The sequence below is a fragment of the Silurus aristotelis genome (assembly GCF_946808225.1).
Source record: "Silurus aristotelis genome assembly, chromosome: 23".
Classification (NCBI taxonomy): Eukaryota; Metazoa; Chordata; class Actinopteri; order Siluriformes; family Siluridae; genus Silurus; species Silurus aristotelis.
Genome location: NC_139596.1, coordinates 422,481 through 437,480, shown reverse-complemented (window position 1 = coordinate 437,480; position 15,000 = coordinate 422,481). Strand labels below are relative to the sequence as shown.

Here is a 15,000-nt window from a genome sequence, read left to right as displayed (position 1 = left end):
GTGTATATAATATAGTGTGTTTAGAGTGTGTATATAGTAAGGTGTGTGTGTGTATATAATATAGTGTGTATAGAGTGTGTATAGAGTAAGGTGTGTGTGTATATAATATAGTGTGTATAGAGTGTGTATATAGTAAGGTGTGTGTATATAATATAGTGTGTATAGAGTGTGTATATAGTAAGGTGTGTGTATATAATATAGTGTGTATAGAGTGTGTATATAGTAAGGTGTGTGTATATAATATAGTGTGTATAGAGTGTGTATATAGTAAGGTGTGTGTATATAATATAGTGTGTATAGAGTGTGTATATAGTAAGGTGTGTGTATATAATATAGTGTGTATAGAGTGTGTATAGAGTAAGGTGTGTGTGTATATAATATAGTGTGTATAGAGTGTGTATAGTAAGGTGTGTGTGTATATAATATAGTGTGTATAGAGTGTGTATAGTAAGGTGTGTGTGTATATAATATAGTGTGTATAGAGTGTGTATAGTAAGGTGTGTGTGTATATAATATAGTGTGTATAGAGTGTGTATAGAGTAAGGTGTGTGTGTATATAATATAGTGTGTATAGAGTGTGTATAGAGTAAGGTGTGTGTGTGTGTGTGTGTATATATAATATAGTGTGTTTAGAGTGTGTATATAGTAAGGTGTGTGTGTGTATATAATATAGTGTGTATAGAGTGTGTATAGAGTAAGGTGTGTGTGTATATAATATAGTGTGTATAGAGTGTGTATATAGTAAGGTGTGTGTATATAATATAGTGTGTATAGAGTGTGTATATAGTAAGGTGTGTGTATATAATATAGTGTGTATAGAGTGTGTATAGAGTAAGGTGTGTGTGTGTATATAATATAGTGTGTATAGAGTGTGTATATAGTAAGGTGTGTGTATATAATATAGTGTGTATAGAGTGTGTATATAGTAAGGTGTGTGTATATAATATAGTGTGTATAGAGTGTGTATATAGTAAGGTGTGTGTATATATAATATAGTGTGTATAGAGTGTGTATATAGTAAGGTGTGTGTATTTAATATAGTGTGTATAGAGTGTGTATATAGTAAGGTGTGTGTGTATATAATATAGTGTGTATAGAGTGTGTATATAGATAGGTGTGTGTATATAATATAGTGTGTATAGAGTGTGTATATAGTAAGGTGTGTGTGTATATAATATAGTGTGTATAGAGTGTGTATATAGTAAGGTGTGTGTATATAATATAGTGTGTATAGAGTGTGTATATAGTAAGGTGTGTGTATATAATATAGTGTGTATAGAGTGTGTATATAGTAAGGTGTGTGTATATAATATAGTGTGTGTGTATATAATATAGTGTGTATAGAGTGTGTATATAGTAAGGTGTGTGTGTATATAATATAGTGTGTATAGAGTGTGTATATAGTAAGGTGTGTGTGTATATAATATAGTGTGTATAGAGTGTGTATATAGTAAGGTGTGTGTATATAATATAGTGTGTATAGAGTGTGTATATAGTAAGGTGTGTGTATATAATATAGTGTGTATAGAGTGTGTATATAGTAAGGTGTGTGTATATAGTAAGGTGTGTGTATATAATATAGTGTGTATAGAGTGTGTATATAGTAAGGTGTGTGTATATAATATAGTGTGTATAGAGTGTGTATATAGTAAGGTGTGTGTATATAATATAGTGTGTATAGAGTGTGTATAGAGTAAGGTGTGTGTGTATATAATATAGTGTGTATAGAGTGTGTATAGAGTAAGGTGTGTGTGTGTGTGTATATAATATAGTGTGTATATAGTAAGGTGTGTGTGTATATAATATAGTGTGTATAGAGTGTGTATATAGTAAGGTGTGTGTGTGTGTGTGTATATAATATAGTGTGTATAGTGTGTATATAGTAAGGTGTGTGTGTGTGTGTGTGTATAATATAGTGTGTATAGAGTGTGTATATAGTAAGGTGTGTGTATATAATATAGTGTGTATAGAGTAAGGTGTGTGTGTGTATATAATATAGAGTGTATAGAGTGTGTATAGAGTAAGGTGTGTGTGTGTGTGTGTGTGTGTGTGTGTATATAATATAGTGTGTATAGAGTGTGTATATAGTAAGGTGTGTGTGTATATAATATAGAGTGTATAGAGTGTGTATAGAGTAAGGTGTGTGTGTGTGTGTGTGTGTATATAATATAGTGTGTATAGAGTGTGTATATAGTAAGGTGTGTGTATATAATATAGTGTGTATAGAGTGTGTATAGAGTAAGGTGTGTGTGTGTGTGTGTGTGTATATAATATAGTGTGTATAGAGTGTGTATATAGTAAGGTGTGTGTATATAATATAGTGTGTATAGAGTGTGTATAGAGTAAGGTGTGTGTGTCTGTATATAATATAGTGTGTATAGAGTGTGTATATAGTAAGGTGTGTGTGTATATAATATAGTGTGTATAGAGTGTGTATATAGTAAGGTGTGTGTATATAATAGAGTGTGTATATAGTAAGGTGTGTGTATATAATATAGTGTGTATAGAGTGTGTATATAGTAAGGTGTGTGTGTATATAATATAGTGTGTATAGAGTGTGTATATAGTAAGGTGTGTGTATACAATTTAGTGTGTATAGAGTGTGTATATAGTAAGGTGTGTGTATATAATATAGTGTGTATAGAGTGTGTATATAGTAAGGTGTGTGTATATAATAGTGTCTATAGAGTGTGTATATAGTAAGGTGTGTGTATATAATATAGTGTGTATAGAGTGTGTATAGAGTAAGGTGTGTGTATATATAATATAGTGTGTATAGAGTGTGTATAGAGTAAGGTGTGTGTGTGTATATAATATAGTGTGTATAGAGTGTGTATATAGTAAGGTATGTGTGTATATAATAGTGTGTATAGAGTGTGTTTAGAGTAAGGTGTGTGTGTATATAATATAGTGTGTATAGAGTGTGTATATAGTAAGGTGTGTGTGTATATAATATAGTGTGTATAGAGTGTGTATATAGTAAGGTGTGTGTATATAATATAGTGTGTATAGAGTGTGTATAGAGTAAGGTGTGTGTGTGTGTGTGTATATAATATAGTGTGTATAGAGTGTGTATTTAGTAAGGTGTGTGTATGTAATATAGTGTGTATAGAGTAAGGTGTGTGTGTCTGTATATAATATAGTGTGTATAGAGTGTGTATATAGTAAGGTGTGTGTGTATATAATATAGTGTGTATAGAGTGTGTATAGAGTAAGGTGTGTGTATATAATTTAGTGTGTATAGAGTGTGTATATAGTAAGGTGTGTGTGTATATAATATAGTCTGTATAGAGTGTGTATATAGTAAGGTGTGTGTATATAATATAGTGTGTATAGAGTGTGTATATAGTAAGGTGTGTGTATATAATATAGTGTGTATAGAGTGTGTATAGAGTAAGGTGTGTGTGTGTATATAATATAGTGTGTATAGAGTGTGTTTAGAGTAAGGTGTGTGTGTGTGTATATAATATAGTGTGTATAGAGTGTATAGAGTAAGGTGTGTGTGTATATAATATAGTGTGTATAGAGTGTGTATAGAGTAAGGTGTGTGTGTATATAATATAGTGTGTATAGAGTGTGTATATAGTAAGGTGTGTGTATATAATATAGTGTGTATAGAGTGTGTATAGAGTAAGGTGTGTGTGTGTGTGTATATATAATATAGTGTGTATAGAGTGTGTATATAGTTAGGTGTGTGTATATAATTTAGTGTGTATAGAGTGTGTATATAGTAAGGTGTGTGTGTATATAATATAGTGTGTATAGAGTGTGTATATAGTAAGGTGTGTGTATATAATATAGTGTGTATAGAGTGTGTATATAGTAAGGTGTGTGTATATAATATAGTGTGTATAGAGTGTGTATATAGTAAGGTGTGTGTATATAATATAGTGTGTATAGAGTGTGTATATAGTAAGGTGTGTGTATATAATATAGTGTGTATAGAGTGTGTATATAGTAAGGTGTGTGTGTGTGTATATAATATAGTGTGTATAGAGTGTGTATATAGTAAGGTGTGTGTATATAATTTAGTGTGTATAGAGTGTGTATATAGTAAGGTGTGTGTATATAATATAGTGTGTATAGAGTGTGTATATAGTAAGGTGTGTGTGTGTATATAATATAGTGTGTATAGAGTGTGTATATAGTAAGGTGTGTGTATATAATATAGTGTGTATAGAGTGTGTATATAGTAAGGTGTGTGTATATAATATAGTGTGTATAGAGTGTGTATATAGTAAGGTGTGTGTGTGTGTATATAATATAGTGTGTATAGAGTGTGTATATAGTAAGGTGTGTGTATATAATTTAGTGTGTATAGAGTGTGTATATAGTAAGGTGTGTGTATATAATATAGTGTGTATAGAGTGTGTATAGAGTAAGGTGTGTGTATATAATATAGTGTGTATAGAGTGTGTATATAGTAAGGTGTGTGTGTGTATATAATATAGTGTGTATAGAGTGTGTATAGAGTAAGGTGTGTGTATATAATATAGTGTGTATAGAGTGTGTATATAGTAAGGTGTGTGTGTGTGTATATAATATAGTGTGTATAGAGTGTGTATATAGTAAGGTGTGTGTATATAATTTAGTGTGTATAGAGTGTGTATATAGTAAGGTGTGTGTATATAATTTAGTGTGTATAGAGTGTGTATATAGTAAGGTGTGTGTATATAATATAGTGTGTATAGAGTGTGTATATAGTAAGGTGTGTGTGTGTATATAATATAGTGTGTATAGAGTGTGTATATAGTAAGGTGTGTGTATATAATATAGTGTGTATAGAGTGTGTATATAGTAAGGTGTGTGTATATAATATAGTGTGTATAGAGTGTGTATATAGTAAGGTGTGTGTGTGTGTATATAATATAGTGTGTATAGAGTGTGTATATAGTAAGGTGTGTGTGTGTGTATATAATATAGTGTGTATAGAGTGTGTATATAGTAAGGTGTGTGTGTGTGTATATAATATAGTGTGTATAGAGTGTGTATATAGTAAGGTGTGTGTGTGTGTATATAATATAGTGTGTATAGAGTGTGTATATAGTAAGGTGTGTGTGTGTGTATATAATATAGTGTGTATAGAGTGTGTATATAGTAAGGTGTGTGTGTGTGTATATAATATAGTGTGTATAGAGTGTGTATATAGTAAGGTGTGTGTATATAATATAGTGTGTATAGAGTGTGTATATAGTAAGGTGTGTGTGTGTGTATATAATATAGTGTGTATAGAGTGTGTATATAGTAAGGTGTGTGTATATAATTTAGTGTGTATAGAGTGTGTATATAGTAAGGTGTGTGTATATAATTTAGTGTGTATAGAGTGTGTATATAGTAAGGTGTGTGTATATAATATAGTGTGTATAGAGTGTGTATATAGTAAGGTGTGTGTGTGTATATAATATAGTGTGTATAGAGTGTGTATATAGTAAGGTGTGTGTATATAATATAGTGTGTATAGAGTGTGTATATAGTAAGGTGTGTGTATATAATATAGTGTGTATAGAGTGTGTATATAGTAAGGTGTGTGTGTGTGTATATAATATAGTGTGTATAGAGTGTGTATATAGTAAGGTGTGTGTGTGTATATAATATAGTGTGTATAGAGTGTGTATATAGTAAGGTGTGTGTGTGTGTATATAATATAGTGTGTATAGAGTGTGTATATAGTAAGGTGTGTGTGTGTGTATATAATATAGTGTGTATAGAGTGTGTATATAGTAAGGTGTGTGTGTGTGTATATAATATAGTGTGTATAGAGTGTGTATATAGTAAGGTGTGTGTGTGTGTATATAATATAGTGTGTATAGAGTGTGTATATAGTAAGGTGTGTGTATATAATATAGTGTGTATAGAGTGTGTATATAGTAAGGTGTGTGTGTGTGTATATAATATAGTGTGTATAGAGTGTGTATATAGTAAGGTGTGTGTATATAATTTAGTGTGTATAGAGTGTGTATATATTAAGGTGTGTGTATATAATATAGTGTGTATAGAGTGTGTATATAGTAAGGTGTGTGTATATAATATAGTGTGTATAGAGTGTGTATATAGTAAGGTGTGTGTATATAATATAGTGTGTATAGAGTGTGTATATAGTAAGGTGTGTGTATATAATATAGTGTGTATAGAGTGTGTATATAGTAAGGTGTGTGTATATAATAGAGTGTGTATAGAGTAAGGTGTGTGTGTATATAATATTGTGTGTATAGAGTGTGTATATAGTAAGGTGTGTGTATATAATATAGTGTGTATAGAGTGTGTATAGAGTAAGGTGTGTGTATATAATATAGTGTGTATAGAGTGTGTATATAGTAAGGTGTGTGTATATAATAGAGTGTGTATAGAGTAAGGTGTGTGTGTATATAATATAGTGTGTATAGAGTGTGTATATAGTAAGGTGTGTGTATATAATTTAGTGTGTATAGAGTGTGTATATAGTAAGGTGTGTGTATATAATATAGTGTGTATAGAGTGTGTATATAGTAAGGTGTGTGTATATAATATAGTGTGTATAGAGTGTGTATATAGTAAGGTGTGTGTATATAATATAGTGTGTATAGAGTGTGTATATAGTAAGGTGTGTGTATATAATATAGTGTGTATAGAGTGTGTATAGAGTAAGGTGTGTGTGTATATAATATAGTGTGTATAGAGTGTGTATAGTAAGGTGTGTGTGTATATAATATAGTGTGTATAGAGTGTGTATAGTAAGGTGTGTGTGTATATAATATAGTGTGTATAGAGTGTGTATAGAGTAAGGTGTGTGTGTATATAATATAGTGTGTATAGAGTGTGTATAGAGTAAGGTGTGTGTGTATATAATATAGTGTGTATAGAGTGTGTATATAGTAAGGTGTGTGTATATAATATAGTGTGTATAGAGTGTGTATATAGTAAGGTGTGTGTATATAATAGAGTGTGTATAGAGTAAGGTGTGTGTGTATATAATATAGTGTGTATAGAGTGTGTATAGAGTAAGGTGTGTGTGTATATAATATAGTGTGTATAGAGTGTGTATATAGTAAGGTGTGTGTATATAATATAGTGTGTATAGAGTGTGTATATAGTAAGGTGTGTGTATATAATAGAGTGTGTATAGAGTAAGGTGTGTGTGTATATAATATAGTGTGTATAGAGTGTGTATATAGTAAGGTGTGTGTATATAATATAGTTTGTATAGAGTGTGTATAGAGTAAGGTGTGTGTATATAATATAGTGTGTATAGAGTGTGTATATAGTAAGGTGTGTGTGTGTATATAATATAGTGTGTATAGAGTGTGTATATAGTAAGGTGTGTGTATATAATATAGTGTGTATAGAGTGTGTATATAGTAAGGTGTGTGTGTATATAATATAGTGTGTATAGAGTGTGTATATAGTAAGGTGTGTGTATATAATATAGTGTGTATAGAGTGTGTATATAGTAAGGTGTGTGTATATAATATAGTGTGTATAGAGTGTGTATATAGTAAGGTGTGTGTATATAATATAGTGTGTATAGAGTGTGTATATAGTAAGGTGTGTGTGTGTATATAATATAGTGTGTATAGAGTGTGTATATAGTAAGGTGTGTGTATATAATATAGTGTGTATAGAGTGTGTATATAGTAAGGTGTGTGTATATAATATAGTGTGTATAGAGTGTGTATATAGTAAGGTGTGTGTATATAATATAGTGTGTATAGAGCCTGCCTTTACTGCCTTACTGCTTCGTGTTCGTGTGTTTGTGTGTGTGTTTGTGTGTGTGTGTTTGTGTGTGTGTGTGTGTGTGTGTGTGTGTGTGTGTGTGTGTGTGTGATGACAAGAATCTTTGCACTTTGACCCCACCCCTAACCTTACACTTTAACCTTTGTAATTTTATATGACTGAAGTGTGTCAGTGTGTGTCTGTGTGTGTGTGGGGGGGGGGGGGGGGCATCTATAGTGCACACTGACATGTTAAATGGTGAATTAAATTATAAATATAAAAAAATAAAACCTTTATAATAAATATAATCTCAACACACATGCTGAACATCTCCACCTGAACACACTTTCACCTGAACATACTTTTACTTGAACAAACCTCCATCAGAACATCTGCACCTGAACACCTCTGTTCCCCTCAACAGAACATTTACAATATTTTGTAATCAAATAAATAAGAGAAAAGTTGAAACTCACCTGGTTCTCTCTCGCGCGCGCTCGCTCTCTCTCTCTCTCTCTCTCTCTCTCTCTCTCTCTCTCTCTCGCGCTCTCTCTCTCACACACACACACTGTGTCTGTGTGTGTGTGTGTGTGTGTGTGTGTGTGTGTGTGTGTGTGTGTAAAGTTCAGCAGAACGTGTCAGATCTTCCAGACGCAGGTCTGTCACGCTGTGAAAGACATGACGAAAGATGTTTGCTTCCTGCTGCTGTGTTGAGACTTGACCTGGAGAACAAAGTCTACTGGGAAGAAGATGATGAACTAGCGCCATCATGAGGAGGTCACTGGAAACACACACACACTGCACCTTCTGATCACTGAGAACCTGGAACATGAGCAGCTGGTGAGGAACACGATGGATAAGGGTTTACAGGAACATGTGTAATCTGTTGACAAGATGTGATGATGAAAGAACGATAAGAAACATGATTTCATGACGGAGCTGTAAACTGCTTCCCTCACCAGCCTCAATCTATTCTCTTAAAACAACACAACTCCTGACTGTTACACATCACTGACACTGGAGACTCCTTCCTCACATGGACACGAGCTGTTACTATAGAAACCATAATCTTTCAGAGCGAGCGTTTTTATTATAAACTTCTCAGAGATGCTGAGAATAAATCCAGACCTTCTGACCAACCAGAGATTTAGCAGCACCTGGTGGATTAGAAGATGATCATTTCATGGTTAGTGTAGGGCTGAATGAACTGGAGCAAAGTAAAATAAATGTGTGCTGAAGTTCTAATGAAGGTTCATGTGTTTTTTATAGACATGCTCCTCTCTTTGATCTTGGAGAACCTGTGCAAGAAAGTGTTAATATGTTCAACTCATAATCATCTCAGGGTATAGTGAAGTTCTCTCTCTCTCTATCTCTCTTTCTCTCTCACACACACACACACACACACACTCTCTCTCTCTCTCTCTCACACACACACACACACACACACACACACACACTCTCTCTCTCTCTCTCTCTCTCTCACACACACACACACACACACACACACACACTCTCTCTCTCTCTCCCTCTCTCTCTCTCTCTCTCTCACACACACACACACACACACACACACACACACACACACACTCTCTCTCTCTCTCCCTCTCTCTCTCTCTCTCTCGCTCTCTCTCCGCCCCTAAACTGTAGCTCCAGTTGAACCCTGCTGAACTTCTCCTGCTCCTGAGTTCTTCTCCTGCGCTTTATCATCATCATCATCATGAATCTCCAGCTGCGTGAAGCTCTTCTGCTGCTCCTGCTCCTCCACAGCTCTCTGTCGGACTTCTACTTTCCAGATGCACAGCGAGGTTCGTGTGTGTATGTGATGTGTGTGTGTGTGTGTGTGTGTGTGTGTGTGTGTGTGTGTGTGTGTGTGTGTGTGTGTGTGTGTTTGTGATGTGCAAAACTTTTGCTCAGCATGCCCTTATAAAGCGCTCGTGCATGTTGCTCGGTATAACGGTGAGCATTGCGCGGTGTGTGTGTGTGTGTGTGTGTGTGTAGCGGAGATACACCCTGCACTCGGTGTGTATAACACGGGGGATCACCGGGGTTCGAGCTCGCGCACGGGCTGCGTCCCAAATCACACAACCCCTCACTCACTACAGCCTCAAAGCCTCCACCGCTGACCGAACCTCTTGCGCATGCGCTTTTCAACAGCTCCTTCTGATGTCACAATTTGTAGGAGGCGCCAAAGTTCAGTGTCGCATAAAACGATCAAAAAACGACGGAATGTGATAACAGTCGCATTATAATCTGTTTTTTTTTTATTAATGATTAAAGTGTAAACTTTTAGATTTTAACATAATGACACGTTCTGTCTCTAGTATCAGACTTTCGATATTTTGTAAGTGAATAACACTGTAAATGTTGTGCAGCACTGCAGCTGGATGCAGCTGGATGCAGCTGGATACCTCTGATAGGAGTAATGATCAATATTTCAGTACTGAGCCTAGCACTCTTGCTAGCTGCTAGCTGTCATTACATATATTACTAAATGATGTTATTGTCTTCTTAAGGGTTGTTCAATATAATCGTCAAAATAAAACAAAGTAGAGGAAACCACATTTTATTTAGCAAACATTTTCGCTAATAAGGCTAATGCTAGTAACTGCTAGGTAATGCAATTTATGATTTGATGCAGGATGAAGTCAGACTCTTAGTGTGTTTTTTGTTTGCAGAACATTCACTTCGATACCATGGCGACTTTTCCATCGTCCACCCTGAGAAAGTGGACTCAGACGGTCGCTTCGTCTCTCACACGTTGTCACACCACTTTGCGAGCAGCAGGAGGCGGAGTCGGCGTGAGGTGGGCGTACACTACAGCACACGTGTCTATTACAAAGTAAAACTTAATGGGAGGGATTTAACCCTCAACCTCACTGTCAACAACAACCTTCTGTCACACGGCTACGTGCTGGAGCGGAGAAGCCAGAGCAGGAGTGAGAACGGACCCACGGGTCACATGGAGAACCGGTGCCACCTCATCGGCAAGGTAACGGACGGAGACGTGGAGGGAACCGCCGCCCTCAGCAGCTGTAACGGCCTGGTGAGCGCACAAATCACAAAACATTCAGTGCACTACGTAGTGCTTATCCAATATCAAAATAATCAAGTATTACACACTCATTTCTTAAAAACATATCAAACAGCACCTGATCCTGCACGTCATGGTGTCTAATCACCTTATTAGTACAGTATACCCTCAGTATTATTCATTATCTTTATCATACTAATATCAGCCTTAGACACAGCTACAGGAGAGTATAGTATTGTGTAGTATAATACAATAAAGTAAAGTATTACGTAGTATTGTGTAGTATAGTTTTGTGCAATACAGTGGAGTGTAGTATATTGTATTATAGTATAGTATTGATTACTATTATATAATGTTGTATAGTACAGTTTAAATAGTATAGTGTAGGATTGTATAGTATTGCACAGTATAGTAAAGTATAGTATTGTGTAGTGTAATGTAGTATAGTACAGTATAGTATAGTGTAATATGGTGTAATATAGTGTAGTATAGTATAGTGTAATATAGTATAGTATAGTGCGGTATAGTACAGTATAGTATAGTGTAATATGGTGTAATATAGTGTAGTATAGTATAGTGTAATATAGTATAGTATAGTGCGGTATAGTACAGTATAGTATAGAATAGTATAGTGCGGTATAGTATAGTATAGAATAGTATAGTGCGGTATAGTATAGTATAGTATAGAATAGTATAGTGCGGTATAGTATAGTATAGTATAGAATAGTATAGTGCGGTATAGTATAGTATAGTATAGTATAGCGTAGTATCTTTTAGTGCAGTATAGTATAGTATAGTATAGTATAGTATAGTATAGTATAGTATAGTATAGTATAGTATAGTGTGGTATAGTATAGTGTGGTATAGTGCGGTATAGTATAGCGTAGTATAGTATAGTATAGTGCAGTATAGTATAGTATAGTATAGTATAGTATAGTATAGTATAGTATAGTATAGTATCGTGTGGTATAGTATAGCATAGTATAGTATAGTGCAGTATAGTATAGTATAGAATAGTATAGTGCGGTATAGTATAGTATAGAATAGTATAGTGCAGTATAGTATAGTATAGTATAGTGCGGTATAGTATAGTATAGTATAGTATAGTGCGGTATAGTATAGCGTAGTATAGTATAGTATAGTATAGTGCAGTACAGTATAGTATAGTATAGTATAGTATAGTGTGGTATAGTATAGCATAGTATAGTATAGTATAGTGCAGTATAGTATAGTGCAGTATAGTATAGTATAGTGCGGTATAGTATATTATAGTATAGTATAGTGCAGTATAGTATAGTGCGGTATATTATAGTATAGTATAGTGCAGTATAGTATAGTATACTATAGTGCGGTATAGTACAGTAAAGTGTGGTATAGTATAGTGTAGTGTGGTATACTATAGTATAGTGTAGTATAGTATAGTATAGTATAGTGTGGTATAGTATAATATAGTGTGGTACAGTGTGGTATAGTGTAGTATAGTATAGTATAGTGCGGTATAGTATAGTATAGCATAGTACAGTATAGTGCGGTATAGTATAGTATAGTGTGGTATAGTGTAGTATAGTATAATATAGTATAGTGTGGTATAGAATAGTGTAGTATAGTATAGTATAGTGTGGTATACTATAGTATAGTGTAGTATAGTACAGTATAGTACGGTATAGTATAGTATATTATAGTGTGGTATAGTGTAGTATGGTATAATATAGTATAGTGCGGTATATTATAGTATAGAATAGTGTGGTATAGTATAGCGTAGTATAGTATAGTGCAGTATAGTATAGTGCAGTATAGTATAGTGCAGTATAGTATAGTATAGTATAGTATAGTATAGTGCATTATAGTATAGTATAGTGCAGTATAGTATAGTGCGGTATAGTATATTATAGTATAGTATAGTGCAGTATAGTATAGTGCGGTATATTATAGTATAGTATAGTGCAGTATAGTATAGTGCAGTATAGTATAGTATAGTATAGTGCGGTATAGTATATTATAGTATAGTATAGTGCAGTATAGTATAGTGCGGTATATTATAGTATAGTATAGTGCAGTATAGTATAGTATAGTGCGGTATAGTACAGTAAAGCGTGGTATAGTATAGTATAGTGTAGTGTGGTATACTATAGTATAGTGTAGTATAGTATAGTATAGTGTGGAATAGTATAAATATTGTGGTACAGTGTGGTATAGTGTAGTATAGTATAATATAGTGCGGTATAGTATAGTATAGCATAGTACAGTATAGTGCGGTATAGTATAGTATAGTGTGTTATAGTGTAGTATAGTATAATATAGTATAGTGTGGTATAGAATAGTGTAGTATAGTATAGTATAGTGTGGTATAGTATAGCGTTGTATAGTACAGTATAGTGCAGTATAGTATAGTATAGTGTGGTATAGTGTAGTATAGTATAATATAGTGCGGTATAGTATAGTATAGCATAGTACAGTATAGTGCGGTATAGTATAGTGTGGTATAGAATAGTGTAGTATAGTATAGTATAGTGTGGTATAGTATAGTATAGCGTTGTATAGTACAGTATAGTGCAGTATAGTATAGTATAGTATAGTGTGGTATAGTGTAGTATAGTATAATATAGTATAGTGCGGCATAGTATAGTGTAGTGTAGAATAGTATAGTGTAGTATAGTATAGTATTGTGTAGTATAGTATAGTGTGGTATAGTATAGTATAGTGTAGTAAAGTATAGTGTAGTATAGTATAGTGTAGTATAGTATAGTGTAGTATAGTATAATATAGTGTAGTATAGTGTAGTATAGTATAGTATTGTATAGTGTAGTGTAGTATAGTATATTGTCGTATAGTATATTAGAGTAAAGTGTAGTGTGGTGTAGTGTGGTATACTATAGTATAGTGTAGTATAGTATAGTGTGGTATAGTGTAGTATAGTATAATATAGTATAGTGCGGCATAGTATAGTATAGTGTAGTATAGTATAGTATAGTATAGTAAAGTGTAGTGTGGTGTAGTGTGGTATACTATAGTATAGTGTAGTATAGTATAGTATAGTGTAGTATAGTATAGTATATAAAGTGTAGTGTGGTATACTATAGTATAGTGTAGTATAGTATAGTGTGGTATAGTGTAGTGTGGTATAATATAGTATAGTGCGGCATAGTATAGTGTAGTATAGTATAGTATAGTAAAGTGTAGTGTGGTGTAGTGTGGTATACTATAGTATAGTGTAGTATAGTATAGTGTGGTATAGTGTAGTATAGTATAATATAGTATAGTGCGGCATAGTATAGTATAGTGTAGTATAGTATAGTGTAGTATAGTATAGTATAGTAAAGTGTAGTGTGGTGTAGTGTGGTATACTATAGTATAGTGTAGTATAGTATAGTGTGGTATAGTGTAGTATAGTATAATATAGTATAGTGCGGTATAGTATAGTGTAGTATAGTATAGTGTAGTATAGTAAAGTGTAGTGTGGTGTAGTGTGGTATACTATAGTATAGTGTAGTATAGTATAGTGTGGTATAGTGTAGTATAGTATAATATAGTATAGTGCGGCATAGTATAGTGTAGTATAGTATAGTGTAGTATAGTAAAGTGTAGTGTGGTGTAGTGTGGTATACTATAGTATAGTGTAGTATAGTATAGTGTGGTATAGTGTAGTATAGTATAATATAGTATAGTGCGGCATAGTATAGTATAGTGTAGTATAGTATAGTGTAGTATAGTAAAGTGTAGTGTGGTGTAGTGTGGTATACTATAGTATAGTGTAGTATAGTATAGTGTGGTATAGTGTAGTATAGTATAATATAGTATAGTGCGGCATAGTATAGTATAGTGTAGTATAGTATAGTGTAGTATAGTAAAGTGTAGTGTGGTGTAGTGTGGTATACTATAGTATAGTGTAGTATAGTATAGTGTGGTATAGTGTAGTATAGTATAATATAGTATAGTGCGGCATAGTATAGTATAGTGTAGTATAGTATAGTGTAGTATAGTAAAGTGTAGTGTGGTGTAGTGTGGTATACTATAGTATAGTGTAGTATAGTATAGTGTAGTATAGTAAAGTGTAGTGTGGTGTAGTGTGGTATACTATAGTATAGTGTAGTATAGTATAGTGTGGTATAGTGTAGTATAGTATAATATAGTATAGTGCGGCATAGTATAGTATAGTGTAGTATAGTATAGTGTAGTATAGTAAAGTGTAGTGTGGTATACTATAGTATAGTGTAGTATAGTATAGTGTGGTATAGTGTAGTATAGTATAATATAGTATAGTGCGGCATAGTATAGTATAG

At 33.3% G+C, this 15,000-nt stretch overlaps 1 protein-coding gene across 3 annotated transcripts in view; it reads left to right on the top strand.

Annotated features, from left to right (window-relative positions):
* Positions 1–8,175: 8,175 nt before the first annotated feature.
* The window catches only part of LOC310718359 (A disintegrin and metalloproteinase with thrombospondin motifs 12-like), a 33,799-nt gene continuing 26,974 nt past the window's right edge, over positions 8,176–15,000 (top strand). Inside the window, exons 1-3 of one of the 3 annotated variants that reach the window (XM_083527124.1) lie at positions 8,176–8,529; positions 9,337–9,494; positions 10,365–10,732. In XM_083527124.1, coding sequence (XP_083383250.1) covers positions 9,407–9,494; positions 10,365–10,732 — 456 coding nt within the window. In that variant the 5' untranslated portion in view covers positions 8,176–8,529; positions 9,337–9,406. Of the gene's footprint in view, positions 9,495–10,364; positions 10,733–15,000 lie in introns of those variants that run through there. The other 2 variants (XR_014531127.1, XM_083527125.1) reach the window with 2 other exon arrangements.